This window comes from Hippocampus guttulatus, chromosome 10 (assembly GCF_054856545.1).
Source record: "Hippocampus guttulatus isolate MCC_2025c chromosome 10, RoL_Hgut_1.0, whole genome shotgun sequence".
Lineage (NCBI taxonomy): Eukaryota > Metazoa > Chordata > Actinopteri > Syngnathiformes > Syngnathidae > Hippocampus > Hippocampus guttulatus.
Genome location: NC_141270.1, coordinates 1,735,970 through 1,753,504, shown reverse-complemented (window position 1 = coordinate 1,753,504; position 17,535 = coordinate 1,735,970). Strand labels below are relative to the sequence as shown.

Sequence of the window (17,535 nt, the reverse complement as noted above, 5' to 3'; positions counted from 1 at the left end):
TGAGCGATCGTCCTGACCGGTGAACACCTTTTTCTGGGTGATTCACATTTGACGTAAAACTACCGGAACGCCTCATGGCCCGAGGCTCGGGGGACGAATGACGAGGACACATATCTAGCCGTTATCTATCCACACACATCGACAAATACATAGGTCCATCTTAGCCAATAGGAGGCCAGGAAGATGCTCGGTAGTAGCCAATGGCAGAGCAGCTAGAAATAAGTTGCGTTCAGGAAACTCGGGAGCTGCGAGTCGCAGCCCAGACAGTATTTTTACCTTTCGTATCGGTGCGAAAAGGAATAATTGTCAGCTTTGGCGCGTTGCTTCTCACGAGATGTCCTTCAAAGAGATTAAGGAGGCAGAATGAAGAACGTAGGAAAGACTCATTAGTTGCCACACCAACTTGTTCCACTGGTTAGGCCTGTGACTCATCCGGGCCCCTCCCGATTCCTCGGCGGGGCGTCACCTGCTGGCCCAAATACCCCTGTGACTATAAGACCGAGTTACCTCCACCCACCCGTCATCAGTCGACAATATGAATTTCCTTCAGGGCGAAACGGGCCAAAAGGTTCTCGTCGAGGTGGTTAAAGAGAAAGTGGGTGAGTGAATAGTTTTGTGTTTTGATGTGACACGTACACAACTTGAAGTTTAAAACTTGAGTGGCACCCAAGTGTTTATGTAGGGCGCCGATCCTTTCGGGGTTTATTTTTTTTTTCCTAACGAAACATGTGCAGGGCTGATGAGCAATTGGAGTCAACTGGTGCAGAAAGAAATCAAGGTCTGCTTGTTCTGCAGGTGATTTGACAGAGGACGTCTTAAACAAGATCGGAGGGGGAGGTGGAGAGGACAAGGAGGACAAAGGATTGGACGTGTCCAATGTCCTGTCCATGGTCGCTGGCAAGGATGAGGGGAGCGGAGGAGGTGAGTTGTCAACACAAAGGCAAAGCAACGTTTGCCCCGCCGATGCCCTCGCAAGACCAACTTTGTCTCAATTTCCTTTTGCAGCAGGAATTGCGAAAGCTCTGGGCGGACTGTTTGACTAGACGCGTCCAAAGGTCCTCGTGGAGCTGCCCCGCGGTAAACAATCACGTCGCTAGGGACAAAAGACGAGCCAACATCTACAACTGTCAATACCTGAAATAAACCACGCTGCAACAGCGACGTCATTCTGTCTCTCACTTTTTTTTTTTTTTGGAAAGGATGATGACACAAATGTTTGGAGAGCCAAAACTAAGTCAACTTGTTACTTGAGTTGTTTTGGGGGCGCCGACAGCCGCAGCTTGCGCTCGGGTTGACAGACCCCGTCCGCGACCTGCCACACAAACTTCAAGATAGCCGCACTTGGCGCCTAGCCGCGGCGTACGAGAGCGGCAATTGGCTAAACGTTTAGCCCGCCGCGGGGGATCGTCGGCTGCGCCGCAGAAAATTCCAACCATTTCACTGTCACGGCACCCAAAAAGTATCTCGTCCACATCTCATCTGGATTCCGAGAGAGAACGTAAACAACCAGCGCACTTGAAACAAAGTGCCGCACGTCAAACATGCAAAAGGAATCGCAACAACAAAACAAAATGTCCTGTCCTCATTCAAGTGTAGACGAGAGCTCCGTTGACATTTATTTGCCTTTTGCGTGGAGGTGAAAAATTTTTGAGTCTGTCTTGTTGCACGCGCGCAACCACTGGAGAATTCCATGACTGCCGTGTTTTGACTTGTGCATACAACCAACGAACGTACAGTGACATGCGGCGCAATTCACTGGTCTTCCACTAGATGCTCGCATGTCCAATTCACTAACATGCGGCAAATATTTGACGCAGAGTTCATTTTTGGGTACCTTGGAGACCGACTGAACTTGGGGTGGGGGGCATTTTGGTTGAGTGGTAAGCCATGGGAATTTTCTAATCCAATACATTTTTTTAAAAAATTGTGTCCCACAAGTCTCCATACGTCGGAAAACTAACGTTTGCTTTAGTTCTTGACATCGACTGTTCAGTCATGTGCTCTACGACTGCCATTTTGTTGGAAATCTCATTTCGACGCGTGTCCTCCACGGGTGCAGAACACTTCAAAGAACATCCGAATTTGTGTTTGCTTTACGTTCCTTGCGTCTGCTGAAAGTAAACGGGGGGAGTTCCCATCCTCGTATGACAAGGATGGAAATTTCTTCATTTCATTTCTTCTTGCAACATCTTACGGTACTTATCAGCATTAAGATCCCATTAACAAAATATAAATAAGCTCCAATAAAAATCGCCCCACATTGCTGCCCATACCATCACTTTATCTTATATTTATAAATATAAAAGAAAGACATTTCTGAACCATATGTATGGAGTGTATTATTTTTCCAATGCTGGGAGACTTGTGGGATCTCTCTACGCACGCACATGCACACAGTGAACTGTATGAACCTTAGCAAAAAAAAAACAAAAAAACTTATCCAATATGCTCGACTTCGTAATCAGCACCGCATGTTCCCTTCAGGCAAATTTGTCGAGAAAGCAAACATGCTCACGCGTGTTGCCGTACCGATGAGACAGTCTAATTAAGGATATTATGAGAGCAACGTGACAGGCAATCATGTGACTTTGAATCAAAACACACGTGACCAAAAAAATGTTTGTTTTGCACGTGTGCATCTTTCAGGTGAGTCTCACACACACACACACACACACACACACACACACACACACACACAAACACAGTTCAAGAGTGACCGGTGGAACCGGTCCAACCGGTATGGACACCCCCCCCCCCCCTCTTCCTGGTCTGCCAATAAGAGCAGAGCAGAGAGTCACGGTCAGCGGCCTAACCTCGTCTGCCGCGCAACGCCACACGGACGCTAAAGATGGACAAAGTGGCCGACATGATCGGAAACAAAGCGGGTGAGTAGCAAAAAAGTCGTTTGCTTCTTCTGACGTGGGCTTCCTCCATTTTGTTTCAGTCACATGACGCGCCGTAACAAGTCAGGTACCGGTAGTTTGGGAGTGTATCGCGCTCAGAAAGCTGTTGTGACCAAACTGGAAAAGAAATTAAAAATCGCCCAATTCGTGTTACATTTGGGAATATATCACACGTCTTTGTAAATGTATAACACTTGTGAAGGTTTTACATTATCATGTGAATCGTGGATCTCGAATGTTAGTGCTGTAGATGTACAGTAGGGGTGCCCAATACGTCGATCGCGATTAACCCTTTCGTCGATATCAGACAACGTCAGAGAGTCCACACGGTGGCGCCGCAGGCAACTAACGGCGTTTGTGTGCAGGGGACTTAGTGACGGGCGCGGTCAAGAACATGCTCGGCATCAAAAGCAAAGAAGAGGACAAAGGAGGCTTCAAGTCTTTTTTCGGAGGAGACGACAAAAAAGAGGACGAGCGCGACAAAGGAGGATTATTCTCCTTTGGAAACGACAAGGACAAAGACGACGACGACGACGACAAGGGAAGCTTCTTCTCCAGATTCCTCGACAGAGACGACGACGACAAGAGGCCCAAGCGGTCGGGCTTTGACGGCTTGTTCGCCGAGCAAGGCGCCCCGGGCGGAGGGGCAGGAGGCGGAGCCGGAGGATTGAGCGGCGGATCCGCTGACGCAGGACCTGGACCGAGAGGCGGAACGGGTCTGAGTGATGGAGGTGAGTGTGGGCATCTGCGTCAACACGACACTGGGCTCTCAAACAAAGAGGTTTGATTGTCCATATGTGTGACAGCATGGAAAGAGGACTCAGCCTTGCGGGTGGACCAAGTCTGAAAAGACGTTTAAAAACGTCTTTGGGAGTGAATGAGTTAAAAGTGAGGCTCTTTGTTGTTTGTGTTGCACCAGATTTGTTTGACGATCTGATGGATGTGGCTGAAGAAACATCCAAAGGAAATTAGAGAAGCAGGCAACAAGTCCTTCCTTCCTTCCCTCCTTCCCGCCTGCCCGTCCGCTCATCCAGTGCTCGCCAACGGCTACGCCACATGTAACAAGCTCACTGTAACAATCCGCTTGCCGTACACCGGCGTACACAACAGGGTCCAGAAGATATCTTTGAACGCACTCGCAAACAGCTTGTGTGAATGAGATAGTCCAGAACGACTGCGGCTGAGCAACAAATGAAGAGTACCTGTTGACAGTTTTGAGCAATTTATTTTCGTGGCCGTTTTTTTTTTTTTCGCAAAGCAATCATCCGTCTGTGCAGATGGAGTGTAAACGTAGACGTGGCAGTTCTGTATCACACCTGAAAAAAATCCTAATGCATGTTCACTTCATATTTGCTTCCTCTTGGAATTTGTGATGAATATTAAAAATGGTGGCCAGCGCCGCTTCCGCGAGACCTTGCTGTTGTCTATTTCCTGTCTTGCGGAATTTCCACCGGAATCCAAAAGGAGCCCAAACATCACCGTGTGAATCATAACCCGTTGCTGGGACAACTTTTCTCTTAGTGCAGAGTGATCCTTCACAAAAGACGTGACCTGACCTGACTGAGCCGTGCCGGGCGTTCTTCACGTGTCGGAGGCAAAGTGGAGGTCGAGCAGCGTTAACTCCCGACTGATGGGGGCGCTGTTCTCGTCACACAGGAAAAGGCTGCGCACGGTGATGAGCACGTCTTTTCTGGGAAGGCTCAGAAGGGCGTGGAGCCTCTCCGCCGCCACCTGGACGTGTTTGACGTCAGAGCCTGCAGCTGACAGCCAATAGGAAACGTTCAAAGCGGAGCCGAGAGCCAATCGGAACGCTACAAAGCGGGTCTCACCTGCGTTTCGGAGTAGCCCATCGGGCGGCACGTCCAGAATCTTCTGCACGGTGACGCCGGGAAGCTGAACGCATACCTGCGCGGAGCCCCCCCCGCTCACCGTCAACACGGCCGGCCTGAAGACAGCGCCGACATTTGAAGGTGTCCAATGCACCCCCTTTGCCTTGTCAGACAGGCGGGCGCCCCGCGTCTCTCACCTGTAGTATCGCCGCACGGCGCGGGTAGGCAGACAAGGGTAGCACGGAATGTAAATTCCATTGACGTCGACGTCGAGCTCGGCGGCGCAGCGGCCGCAGCCCGAATACGTCACGTCGCCACTCAGCGCCGCCAGGAACGCGGAGAGCGGCACGGAGCTGTCCAAGCTGGGCCGCGGCGCGTCGTGGGAAGGCTGGAAGCGGAAAGCTAGCGCCTGCACCTTGAGTAGCGCCTCTCCTGCGGACGACACGAATGCCTTCAGCGCATCGCTCGGGTCACGCGTCACATGGATGACAAGTCTGAGTCACAATGGCCTGCCTGAGCCCCGACGTTTTCACGGGCGACCACTCCATTGTCTGTCAATGGCGGGCTGTTAAAACTACGGCCCGCGGGCTGGAAGCGTCCTGTCAGACGTCCAATCAGGAGGGAGACAACTGCAATTTTCCACTAAGAGTAACCGTTGTTGCTCATTTTGTCCACTGGAGGGCACCTTCACAAGCACCTCAGTGATACTGTCAGCAGTTGACGCCCGATACTGCCGCCTTTGTGAAGCGCTAGAAGATGACTTCATAGATAATCCACCTTTGAATGGTGAAGAATACACTTGTGTGAACAAGGACAGCTCCTGTAGAAATGTTTGAGGGGAGCGACGATTGAAAATGTTAGTCAACCACTTTTTTTTTCATGGACTGCCTGCCCGTGCTTGCGTGAACAAACTCCGATGTCGAGATTTACACGGCACCCCTTTCTCAAAAGTTCGCATGACAGCTCGTGTGCCTGTGGTCTCGACATCGTTTGTGTCTTGACATCGACTGATGTAATGTTTGTCTGTCCGCGCCCCGCAATTGCCTGGTGAACTTGGCCGGTGACCAGTCCAGAGTTTAACTGGCCCCTCTGGTTCTGTTTTACGCGTGACCCCAGATGGACTAGCGAAAACAGATGGACCGTGCGTGCGTGAATAGGTCAGGAGGTGCGCGAGCGTGGCCACCCGAGTATTGCTGTGAGAGCAGCGTGTCCACGTCCATCTCCACGCTGCGACCAGTCGCGCACAGAAAACGGCCGAGCCGCCGGTCGGCGGCGTCCACTCGCCGGACGTCGCTCCAGGGGGTCGTGTGAAGCTCGGGGAGATCAGAGTCTGCAGCCTCCCTGGCCAGGAGGAAGCGAATATCCCAGACGGCATCTGAAGGTGACAGGGAGTCACCGCGTGACAAAGCCAACACATTTGGACACACACAGACAGCAAGCAAGCCAACCTTGGTGCTTCCTGAAGCGCGGAAGCCAGTCCAGAGCTGAACCCCACAGCAGCAGCACCCCCTTCTGACCGTCAGCCCCCACCACGCTCGCCACCGCATGGCGCTCCAGAGCTGACCTGCGGCAAGACTCCGCCTCCGCTCGCCACTCTGCCACACATGGGACAAAGCGTGGTGACACACCTAACGACACACGGCAACAAGTGAGCGGGACACACACGTGATAACAGGTAGGGCTGTCCCCGACAAATATTTCAGCAATCAATCATCCTTTCCATTACTGCGTCTAAGAAGAGGAAAACGTTCGCATTTGCATGGACATGTATGACAAAACCAATGTTTATTTGACCATTGTTAATTAACCGCTCAGCTTTGGTGGAAGCAATGACAGCAGAGGGCGCTCGGGAGCGGCTCTGCCAAATTGTACTAAGGGAAATTAAGCCCCAAATTGAATTTGTTCAATGCAGCCCCACTTGTGGAAACACCGCATTCTGATGAATATTATGTTTGTGGAATATGAGATGAGCAGTAAAAGCCACCCTGATTTTGTCCATCTCAAGGGGCGGCCATTTTGCCAATTTCTGCCTATCGAAAATGAAATCACAGTTGCTCATGGCTCAAGTAGCGACCAATCATGGCTCGGCTTCAGATAACAGCCGAGCCACCGCGAAAGCCATCGTCGCAAATGAGCGTGTGCGTCTGCATCAAATGTACGTGTGGCAAAAACAAACTGTACAGGAAAAGGCACGGCTGGAGGAGGTTCAAAGCACACATTTTGCGTCAATCTATTTTTGTCATCCACTTATCAGATTTACTTCATCCCTTTTGCCATTTGACGCACCTTGTCCCAACACACATGACGACGCGCCAGCCACACCACAGTCCCTCGTCACTCACCCGCACTGACGTACGCGTGCCTGACACGCAGCAAGGCGTGGAACAGCGTGTTGACTGCGCGTGGCCACAGGGGGGCATATGGCAGACGCTTCATGTCCTGGGGGGGGCGTCGCGGCACGGACAGCAGCAGAGGGCGCCGCTCTCGGAGGAAGTCGGAGAGAGAAGAGACGGAGCTAGCATCGACATGCTGGCCACCTGAAAGACAAACAGGGGCGGGAGGTGAACCAGAGGGGCTCTCGGCGGCTGAGACGCGTGGGTATCTATTTGGAGGGGTACCTGCGGGGCAGCTGGGGTCACTGACATGACCCAAGTTGAGCAGTTTGCTGCTGAAGGTGGACTCCAGTATCTTCTCTCCCCTCCAGGTGTCCTCCCTCAGCTGCAGGCCTGACACGGACAGATGAGGTCAAAGTTCAGGATGGAACCCGCCAACCCACACCCACACATTAATCACAAAAGTGCTTCATGCATGGGGGCTTAAGCGCGGGGTTGATATGTTAGCGCACCTGTGATGAAAAGGACATCTCCGACACCGACGGCCGCCGCCCAGAACGCCGCCCGCCGCCACAGCAGCACCGTCATGTCCACGGCCGATTGGTCCGTCACCACCAGGCTGGCCAAGGGCAGCAGGGAGCCCGCAGACGCTCCGCGCTTCACCTTGAAGGATGACAGCCGCTTCATGTTGACGTTTTGTATCGCGGTTGTTAGTATCTGCCTATACTGTGCGTGCGTGCCTGCAGCTCTGTTTGCGTCATTCACTACACCGCTGCCAAATTAAAATTAAAAAACTGAAACCTAACATTGGGTAATATAAAACTAAGCTGCTACGATTCTATTTGGCAAGATAATTGCACTTTTGGATTATTTCCCATCTTTTTGATCTTAAAATGTTTTGAAAATGACTGAAGCCGATCTATATTTCCTGATCACTTGAAAATCACACGATAGGCCCCAATTTCCGATCACGTGATCAGAAATTGGGACATCCCGACTATGTCGCCACTGATCATCAAGTCATGTGGGCGAGTTTCAGACCACAACTAGGGGCCCAAATCCACCATGTTGATAGTACTATTATGGGAATATATTTGAGCATAGCATGACATAAAGGTCACGGCAATAATTTTACGTACAATAGGAAAATCTGCGATGCACCAAAACCACAAAAGGCGAAGCGCAATTTAGCGAGGGCTGACATCTTTGTGAGTTTTTTATCTTCTTATGCATCGTCGTCAACGGGTTACCTTGATTTCCTTCAGTTGAGAGGGATGAACCACGCCAACCAGAACCCGATAACGAGCCGTCGCATCGGCACATCGGGCCAGAAGTGTCGTGGTAGCGCGAAAGCCTTTGGCAGCGCCGCCGTCAGACGCCTCGCCGAGACGAGCTCTTTTGAAAGCGGAAGCTGAAACGGGATGGTCGGCCTCCTGCGAGCACAGTACGCCATTCGAGGTGGCCTCCAGGACCACACCTCTTCGCTCCACCCGGGCCAGACTAACGGGCCCGCCTGGACCTTCAGGAGAGCGCCTCACCGCACCAGGGAGCTCATCATCACCACGAGGCGAGCCGGAGGCCGGACTGAAGAGCTCCGGTGTGCCAGGCGCCTGGGCCGCTGACGTTTGAGTGTGTTCGGGCGGGGCCTTGGTAGCGCAGCGTGACGATTGGATGCCTCTGAGGAATAAGGCTTGGCTCAGGGTCCAAGTGGAGAGGTACCGGCTCAAGAGGGACAGCTGCGGTTCAGGCTGATCAGCTGGCAAATGCGAGACCTCGCCCAGGAGGGATGCTCGCTGGTCTTCTGGGCGGCGCGACCGCCCGGCGATCTGATGACTCGTTGAGGCCGAAGCATCCTTGGGTGAGCTTTCATCCTCCTGTGTGCCGCCATCTTCGTCTGAGAATCAGAATCAGTTTATTTGGCATTTGCGGAAACGTTGGGAAACAGTTGCAAAAGCTCAGCAACATACAACTAAGAAAACATGTCCATGATCAACCTCCAGCAGGACACGGTGAAGTGGCGTCATTTGAAGCGCAGCAAAACTACGGGCCGACAGATGGCCTCTTTCAAAAACTAGCTGGCGAAGCCCGCACACTGCGCAGCGCCTTCGGTCGTGTTCAGCCCGCATCGGTCGAGTCAAGTCAGTCCCGCAAACGTGCGACATTAGTGCTGGGGGACGTGCCGTCAGGCTCACCGGTTGCAGGGATGAGGTGGCCTTCCCGCCAGGTGAGCTTCAGTCGTCTCCAGCGGGGGGGCCGCACCCTCTGCAAGTCGCCGTCACAAGTCGAGGGCCTCGGGGCCGCCAGGAACGCGTGGATCTTGGGCCACTCGCACATGCTGACGGAGGAAGAAGCGGACGATTAACCTCACTTGAGGCCAAACATGTCGACTCTCGCATCATAGAACTAACTGCAGATGAGAGGAATGAGAGTCTGTGCTAAAAATAAAAAGTGAAGCGAGAGCGGAGTCAACAGAAGTAAGCAATGTTTGTGCATCTGCGCTACGTGCCAACAAACGACAGAATGTTTGAAAACTCCAGTTGTTTACTCGTGACGCCACACTGTGAAGAATTTGGATGATGGCGCCCTCATACTGGTGAAAGGAGGAGACTTCATTCCCTTGGCTCCTCTTTCATCTGCTAACAACTATGCTTCACACACATGTGCAACTAGAGGGAATCAAACTCCCTACCCGTTTGGCAAGCGTGAAGGGAGTTAGAGGGATTTCATTTATTATTATTTATGCTTGCAGTTGCCTTATTAGTTTAGTTGTTTGTTTTGTGTACATCACTTTGTCCATTTGTGTTTGTTACTGTCTGCAACCAGGGCGCCGCAGCAAATTTGTTCTCAAATGTTTTAGCTGGCTAAATGTGAGTGTGTCATTTCTTTTAGTAACGAAATCCTGTTTTAATTCTAATTCGATGACATTTGACAATTACTGTGCTGAATAAAATAAACGAATACATAGCTTTCAATTACACAATTTGAGGAACCACCCAAATAAAAGGCTACACAAACACGAGGGGCTTCAGTTAAGGAAGGACACAGCATGTTGATTTGGAAAAAAAATCATTTGGGACCCGCTAGTCACGAGCGTTCCGAAATACATACGGGGTAGCTAATGCTAGGCTAAGCTAGGCGGCTAACGAAGTCCAGATGTTGTCGTCCAGGTGAAGTCGTCGAACAGGAACAGAAAACGGAGGAAGAGGAGGAGTTTTTTTGGGGTGGGGGGTGACACGGGGGGTGTTGGCGTCACACCCACTTCCGCGTTAACTTTTCCAACTTGGTCTCTCTCGTCGTCTTTGAGCCAACGTCGCCAACGAGTTCAACAACGTCAACATGTACCGGCGGAACTTGGCGGGGCTGCTCGTCCGGGGGACGACCAGCTTCTACCGACTGACCGCGGAGCCTTTGGCCCCGCAGCCGCCGCGACGCCACCGCGGCTACTCGCAGCGGGCCGCCGCGGAGCCGGGCGACGACGACCCCAACTTCTTCGGCATGGTGGAGGGCTTCTTCGACCGCGGCGCCGCCATCGTGGAAGACAAACTGGTGGAGGAGCTGAAGACGCGCGAAAGCGCCGACAACAAGAGGAAGCGCGTGCGCGGGATCCTCAAGATCATCAAGCCGTGCAACCACGTCCTCAGCATCAGCTTCCCCATCAAGCGGGACAGCGGCGAATGGGAGGTGATCGAGGGCGTCCGCGCTCAGCACAGCCAGCACAGGATGCCCTGCAAGGGAGGTTAGACCACCGGGCGGGGCGATGGGGGTGTGGCGGGGGCGGGGCGGCCGGGAACCCCTTCCTCTGTCCACGAGCAACGCGAACCCCGAATGGGCGACGCTGGCTTCAAGGAAAGCGCGGAAGCCCCGCCCCGACCAGGAATGTCAACATTCAGGTCTGGCTGGCGGAGGGAGGACCTGGGAAGCCTTTTTGATGCACATCTGAAAACAATTCAGCTTCGTACACTGTTATGCCGTTGGGGCTGCAGCTATCTAATATCCTATCCATTATTCTACAGGAACGGGACAAAAAGCGATGTAGCATTAAAGGTCACTGCGAAACCATTATTATGATTTTTTTTAAATCCCCATCCATTAACTGATAGGGAACCCTCTGGCAAGTCAAACCTTCTTCTTGGCAACCGATTGATGCCAAGGAAGGCCTACTAGGTCACGTGCACGAGTACACGACGCTTGACGGTCAGCTACACGTCAATTACACGTTAATCAAAGAACCCTCGTGGTATAAAGAGACCAAAGTTTCTCCATGAATTGCCGAAGTTTCGATTCCTGGTTTACACTGTAACGGATATCAAAAATCTGCAAATGTTGATCAGTTTCCCAAAGTAAACGCAGGTACTGGCAAACGGGATTCAACAGGAAGATGATCTGCCCGCTTTCAGGCAAGACAAAGTTAGCGGAATTGTCCAGTAAAGTTTCTTCCATCGGCGGAACTTTGAAGAGCACTCGTCATGTCGTCCTCCATATTCTTACGGGGATCACATGCTTGGTTCAGCGGGTAGCGCAACATCCATCGGTTTGAAGAGGAAGAAAACCCGTGTTGTTGTTTGCCTTTCAGGGATCCGCTACAGCATGGACGTGTCTGTCGACGAGGTCAAAGCGCTGGCGTCGCTGATGACCTACAAGTGCGCCGTGGTTGGTCAGTCCAAACAACATGAACGCAATTCAAACACATTTGAAATCGGATGATACTCATCCGGTGCGGCTGTCTCGCAGATGTTCCTTTTGGTGGCGCAAAGGCGGGAGTCAAGATCAACCCCAAGAAATATTCCGTAAGTCAGCCTTCGTCTTTTTGTTTCCTCCTCCTCCTTTTCTTTGCGGGTGTCGTGTTCGGCCCGGTGAACGACCTTCGAGCGCTTGAATGGTTTGCCATTCCGAGTGTCGGCCGTCCCTATCCTGTTGTCCCCGTTTCTACCCGTGCGCTCTTAATTGTGTTGCGTGATGACCTCGATGTCGAGATGGTTCTCGTCGATTGTTTCCAGGATAATGAGTTGGAGAAGATCACCAGGAGGTTCACCGTGGAGCTTGCAAAGAAAGGATTCATTGGTGAGTCCAAAAATAAATAAAAATATAAAACCCACAAGAAACAAATAACAGGGTGTGTACATTAAAAAGAAGATAACTCAAGTGGATCCATTCATTTGCCGGTGCCACTTTGTGTTGTTTTTGTGTCAATAGCAATGAACATGGAAGGAAAAAAAAGAAAAATTCTTTCCACCATTTCTCGGCATGGTGATGCTGGGGGGCGGGGGGGTGGTGTCCAAAGGGTGTTAGGTATCCAGAGAAATAAAGCAAATCCCAGACTTGTTTTAAAAACAGTCTTTGTCCTTTGATTAAGTCTGTCAGAAAACGGGAAAAATCAGACATGGATTTCGGGGGACAAAATTGAAATCGAACCGAAAAAAAAAGCAAATAGTTTAGTTGTGGAAAGATCAAAGTGTCCATTTTTTTTTTTTTTTGCTGCGCAGGATCCGGCATCGACGTCCCTGCTCCGGACATGGGCACGGGCGAGCGAGAGATGTCGTGGATCGCCGACACCTTCGCCACCACCATGGGCTACAACGTGAGTTGCGCACCCCGCCGGCGTGGCCTCGCCCTGCCTCCGAACTTATGCGCCCCCTCCCCAGGACATCAACGCTCACGCCTGCGTGACCGGCAAGCCCATCAGCCAGGGGGGCATCCACGGACGCATCTCGGCCACCGGGAGAGGCGTCTTCCATGGCATCGAGAACTTCATCAACGAGGCGGCTTTCATGAGCAAGCTGGGGATGTGTCCCGGTTTCCACGACAAGACCTTCGTCATTCAGGTCGCGCCCGCCACCCGCCGCCTTATTGAGGACAAAAATGTCTTGACATTCGGGTCCGACCGAGCTGGACCTTTTTTCAAAGCCAATTCCCGTGACACGTGAAACGTTTTCATGCTGCAATCCAAGTGATGGTGTTGCCACTTGCGAAAAGAATTTGGGGCTCACTTGCAGCGTGTTGGCTTTGGCCTAATCTTGTGCTTCAGGGTTTCGGCAACGTGGGTCTGCACTCTATGCGCTACCTTCACCGCTACGGAGCCAAATGCGTGGGAGTGGGCGAGATCGACGGGAGCATCTGGAATCCGGACGGCATCGACCCCAAAGAACTGGAGGAATACAAACTGGTGTGAGACCCCGCCCTGTCGCCTTGCCGTGGACGGAACAAAAAAATAAAGTGAGCTCTGCGTGTATCTGCAGGCCAACGGGACCATCGTGGGCTTCCCCAACTCGACGCCGTACGACGGGAGCATCCTGGAGGCCGACTGCGACATCCTCATTCCCGCCGCCGGGGAGAAGCAGCTCACCAAAAGAAACGCGCCCAACGTCAAGGCCAAGGTCACCCACTCGCCGCGGTCGCTCGCTAGCTGCATCATTTTTCATTCTTTCACTGGTGTGTGTGTGTGCCTACCATGTGACGAGGATATCGCGTGTCCAGTCAAAGATGAAGGCGCTGGTGTCGTCCATGTTGTTTGTGCAGATCATCGCTGAGGGCGCCAACGGTCCGACCACGCCCGAGGCCGACCGCATCTTCCTGGACAGAAACATCCTGGTTATCCCGGTGAGACTCTGTCCGCTAACCTTATGCTAACATGTCAGGTTCACACCCGCCCCCTCACCCACTGCCTCCATGTAGGACATGTACCTGAACGCGGGCGGCGTGACCGTGTCGTACTTTGAGTGGCTGAAGAACCTGAATCACGTCAGTTACGGCCGCTTGACCTTCAAATACGAGCGGGACTCCAACTACCACCTGCTGAGTGAGTCGGCGCGCAGCACCGGACCCCAAAAAAAAAAGAAGTTGAATCTGGTCGAATGGACTCTTGTTTGGCCCTGAAGACGTTTCGGCTTGAATCCAAAAGGCTCGATCTCACGCTTGACAGCTGTTGCCGCTCAATGATCATTTTGTTCACACGCCGGGTGGAAAAATAACTCCTCCAACGAATAAGAGTTGGAGGAGTTCGTCCGTCAGACAAATTTATTGGCCAGTATCAGCACTTTTCACCATAATCACAATTGGCCGCCGTTAAACTATATTCTTACTACCTCATGAAACGGGAAATCAGTGTTGGGATTGTGCAGAATGATGTCCTAGTAGCGCCCGTCCACTAGATGAAGCTCTGACTCCATGCAATCCTATGCTGTACCATTCTTTGCTGAGACGACCGTGAGTACGACTTGGTTCTGTCCAACGAGAGCGACGACCGACAGTGCGGAGCTCGTTCCGTTGGTGCTTCAAAGGCCGCTGACGGTAACGTTGCTTTGGCAGCAAAATCTTCCACTTCTCGCCGTCGGCAACACGTGCCCTTCAGTCCAACAAGGAGAATTTCTTGACGGCAAATTGCTTCAAAACAAATATGAAAGAGAGCGGCTCCCGGTTCAGCTGAACACTTGCTCGGTCTCTCTCTGTCAGATATTTCAAATGCAACTCGATGTTTGGACTTTGAAGAAAAGCCTCTCTGGTTTTCATTTTGAAGTCAGCGCCTCCTGGTGAAGGAAAGAATCGTGCAGAAATCAAGTTTTGCCAGTAACATGATTCCAAACCCTCACCTAGCAATTCAGTCTGAAAAGCCTTTCGGATTCAAGGGGAAAATGTCCTTAGTGACCGAGAGGAGTCCAGCTGGCTGACAATCTTGCCAGATGTGAGCCCGCAGGATGTTTTTGTCGTCTCATTTTTTCCCCCCCCTCCTCAGTGTCTGTCCAGGAGAGTCTGGAGAGGAAGTTTGGCAAGCATGGCGGTGCCATTCCCATCGTTCCCACCTCGGAGTTCCAGGCACGCATCGCTGTGAGTAGTCGAATGTGCCGGCCTCGCGCAAATACCGACGCAGCAAAGGAGATTGAGCACCCAATTGTTGGATGCGGCATTGTGAAGCCATCGCAAAAGAGGAAACGGTGACACGCCAATGTTTTGCTGCCAAACGCTCATCTGGACACTTTTAACGCGAAACCACTTTGGATTGTACTTGTCCATTCTGGTGAGGATTTTCAACTGATGCTAATCACCAGCATGCCAATGGCATTTTCCATTGTATGTTAGCATTAAGCTAAGCCTTTAATATCAGCAGGCGTTTGAAGTACACAAAGTATGATTCTCTTGCACTCAGGTTGACTTTTCCGACTCAACTTCAGCTGGCAGTGGCACCAAACAGCTAGAAGCCTCTTTTTCCAACAACTGTTCAAAAAGTCCCAAAGTGGCAGCTCTTATCTTGTAGAGATCGTATGGCAAGTGCGTTTGTGGTTACGTGTGTGTGGTCATACCTGCACTCTGCCGCAGGGGGCGTCAGAGAAGGACATCGTTCACTCGGGCTTGGCCTTCACCATGGAGCGCTCGGCCAGGGTAAGGCCCGCTCGCGCCCATGCGTGCGCTTCCTGCTCCGCCCTCAACCTTGCGTCCCCCCCTTGTCGTCTTCCCGCAGCAAATCATGCGCACGACCAGCAGGTTCCGGCTGGGCTTGGACTTGCGAACGGCCGCCTACGTCAACGCCATCGAGAAAGTCTTCCAAGTTTACGCCGAGGCTGGACTCATCTTTACGTAGCCGTCAGTCACGCTCTCTCGCTCGCTTCCTTTTTCGTTGCGGGACGACAACGCCACCAGCCTTAGAAAAGATAAAGTTGCAGTGAGGGCAAAAAGATTTATTGTGATGATGATGATGATGATGATTGTATGTCCAAAGTGGCCGGCTGATGCCCATCAGGTTTGGTGTACTTCCATATAAATGCGTCTGTATTTTGTTTCCTTTTTCTCACCTCCGTAAAAGAGCTTTTGAACTCAAATAGTCTTGGTTTCATCATCATCATTAAGATGGTCACATGACTCGTTCAAATGTACATCAGGGTATTTTTCATATAACAGAATTAAAGACCGACGTGTGGATTGTTGTATGTTGACATGTGCCGACTTGTAACAATTTAGCATTGCGTCTCTTCTCGGTTTTCAAGCAGCGGGAAAACGGTGCCACCTTGCCAGATCAGCCTGCCTCGGCGCTTTCTCCATTCGCGTTGCCATCTTTGCTCGCACAACCACCAATATTCCAAATGCGACTCCCAATGGAGTCTTTCCATTTTGTTGATGCAGGGGTTGAAAATCGTTTGCAAGCAAGCTATGATGTCACGGAATGAAAGTTTCACAAATGCGGCTTTGAGACTGGCAACAGGAAGCAGCGTTTCCAATGTGCTTTCTGAGAAAGTTATTTTCACGTCAAATCGTATTTCTTTTATAATAAAATGTTTCAAGGCAGCACGGTGGTCGACTGGTTAGAACGTCGGTCGACTGGTTAGCACATCTGCCTTACAGTGCGGAGGTGCAGGGTTTGATTACGGGTCCGGCCTTCCTGTGTAGAGTTCGCATGTTCTCCCTGTGCCTACGTGGGTTTTTTACGGGTACTCCGGTTTCCTCCCACATACCACAGATGTGCATGGCAGGTTAATGGAGCACTCTAAATTTGCCCCCCAAGTGTGAATGTGAATGCTTGATTGCCTATGTGTGCCCTGATTGGCTGGCAAGCAGTTTGGGGTGGACCCGCCTACTGCCTGAAGACAACTGGGATGGGCTCCGGCATACCCACAACCTTTGTGAGGATGGGCGGATTGGAAAATGGATGGATGGATAAAAAGTTTTATCGATGTCTTACGCAAGAGATTTGCTGCCCTATCAGAAAGCGAAAGTTCTGTATCACATAACGTTTTCATATTACAATGTTGTTTCACACTTCAATTAGTTTTGCATAATGGCATGATCAGTTTCACATAACGCGATCAATTTCAAGTTTGAATTGCGCTTTAGGCCCAACAAAACGAAGCAACCGCTTGTTCAGATCACTGGCGGGGCCCTGCTTAGGCATGCAAGTCAAATGAACATTGGCACTTACAGTATATCATAGCTATGCATGTAAAAATGTCACCACGAAAAATTAGCTCCCTAAAAGAATCTGTAGGGATTTATAGGCTTGTTGGTAACGGATATATACAGCACAGTATATGTTTGTTTCCACAATGTGCCTTTCGTTTTAACTGAATTCAGTACACCCTTTTCATTATGTCCCGTGGCGCAAAACTTCCAGCCGGGCGGGGCTTACGTCTGTGCACCAATCAGAGCTTCGTACTAGGTCCGGAATTCCCCGCCATCTGCGGGGCTTTCCGCTCTGACTGACAGGCTGGCGGTTGCGCTGGCAACGCCGTTTCCTCCGCCCGACTGCGGTGGTGAGCGCGAACTGTGTTTCCGCTAACTAAGCATTCCTTTCAAAATAAGAGTATATTGTTACGAGTGGCGTCGAGCCTTCGCCGTTGTCAAATCTTGGATGATAATCTTTGCTGGAGCTTTTTTTGAGAAGTGTGTCACTGTCAAGTGAACCACAAATGATGTGACTTGAGTTTACTCAATTGCATCAAGTGAAGAAAAGACAGACGTTGGACCTTAAAACGCTATTGTGAAAGT

At 51.3% G+C, this 17,535-nt stretch overlaps 3 protein-coding genes and 1 long non-coding RNA gene across 8 annotated transcripts; 3 read left to right on the top strand and 1 right to left on the bottom strand.

The window, feature by feature from the left end:
- The first annotated feature begins 449 nt into the window (after positions 1-449).
- LOC147198850 (uncharacterized) lies at positions 450-1,166 on the top strand. 2 transcript variants are annotated; one of them, XR_015102038.1, is made up of 3 exons: positions 450-599; positions 796-921; positions 1,009-1,166. It is a non-coding gene; the product is annotated as an uncharacterized LOC147198850 (long non-coding RNA). The 2 variants fall into 2 exon arrangements; XR_015102037.1 differs by having other exon boundaries at positions 1,006-1,166.
- A 1,593-nt stretch (positions 1,167-2,759) lies between these two features.
- On the top strand, positions 2,760-4,315 carry LOC147198849 (uncharacterized). Its single transcript, XM_086121550.1, has 3 exons — positions 2,760-2,885; positions 3,269-3,634; positions 3,823-4,315. The coding sequence occupies exons 1-3, from the start codon at positions 2,849-2,851 to the stop codon at positions 3,873-3,875; spliced, it is 456 nt and encodes a 151-aa protein (XP_085977676.1). The 5' UTR covers positions 2,760-2,848; the 3' UTR covers positions 3,876-4,315.
- Positions 4,109-10,323, bottom strand: shld2 (shieldin complex subunit 2). 4 transcript variants are annotated; one of them, XM_086121545.1, is made up of 11 exons: positions 10,174-10,323; positions 9,258-9,400; positions 8,316-8,959; positions 7,578-7,728; positions 7,351-7,458; positions 7,075-7,269; positions 6,181-6,360; positions 5,916-6,107; positions 4,930-5,164; positions 4,733-4,848; positions 4,109-4,663 (listed from the first exon to the last, which is right to left on the bottom strand). In XM_086121545.1, exons 2-11 carry the CDS (start codon positions 9,397-9,399, stop codon positions 4,485-4,487), a joined length of 2,142 nt encoding a protein of 713 aa, XP_085977671.1. In that variant the 5' UTR covers position 9,400; positions 10,174-10,323; the 3' UTR covers positions 4,109-4,484. The 4 variants fall into 4 exon arrangements, with proteins under 4 accessions (XP_085977671.1, XP_085977672.1, XP_085977673.1 ...); XM_086121546.1 differs by having other exon boundaries at positions 4,109-4,657; XM_086121547.1 differs by having other exon boundaries at positions 6,181-6,327.
- A 78-nt stretch (positions 10,324-10,401) lies between these two features.
- On the top strand, positions 10,402-15,980 carry LOC147198847 (glutamate dehydrogenase, mitochondrial-like). The gene is made up of 13 exons (XM_086121549.1): positions 10,402-10,801; positions 11,639-11,719; positions 11,797-11,852; positions 12,063-12,126; positions 12,549-12,643; positions 12,708-12,887; positions 13,091-13,228; positions 13,302-13,439; positions 13,582-13,662; positions 13,738-13,861; positions 14,795-14,886; positions 15,376-15,438; positions 15,518-15,980. The coding sequence occupies exons 1-13, from the start codon at positions 10,402-10,404 to the stop codon at positions 15,635-15,637; spliced, it is 1,632 nt and encodes a 543-aa protein (XP_085977675.1). The 3' UTR covers positions 15,638-15,980.
- The last annotated feature ends 1,555 nt before the right edge of the window (positions 15,981-17,535 follow it).

Coding starts and splice junctions, on each gene's coding strand:
- LOC147198849 (XM_086121550.1), top strand. CDS start 2,849: ATGGACAAAGTGGCCGACATGATCGGAAACAAAGCGG. Junction 2,886..3,268: donor CATGATCGGAAACAAAGCGG/GTGAGTAGCAAA, acceptor GTTTGTGTGCAG/GGGACTTAGTGACGGGCGCG. Junction 3,635..3,822: donor AACGGGTCTGAGTGATGGAG/GTGAGTGTGGGC, acceptor GTGTTGCACCAG/ATTTGTTTGACGATCTGATG.
- shld2 (XM_086121545.1), bottom strand. CDS start 9,399: ATGTGCGAGTGGCCCAAGATCCACGCGTTCCTGGCGGCCCCGAGGCCC. Junction 7,270..7,350: donor TGACCCCAGCTGCCCCGCAG/GTACCCCTCCAA, acceptor TTTGTCTTTCAG/GTGGCCAGCATGTCGATGCT. Junction 5,165..5,915: donor GCTCTCACAGCAATACTCGG/GTGGCCACGCTC, acceptor TGTCGTCCGCAG/GAGAGGCGCTACTCAAGGTG.
- LOC147198847 (XM_086121549.1), top strand. CDS start 10,402: ATGTACCGGCGGAACTTGGCGGGGCTGCTCGTCCGGGGGACGACCAGC. Junction 13,663..13,737: donor GAAACATCCTGGTTATCCCG/GTGAGACTCTGT, acceptor GCCTCCATGTAG/GACATGTACCTGAACGCGGG. Junction 15,439..15,517: donor CCATGGAGCGCTCGGCCAGG/GTAAGGCCCGCT, acceptor GTCTTCCCGCAG/CAAATCATGCGCACGACCAG.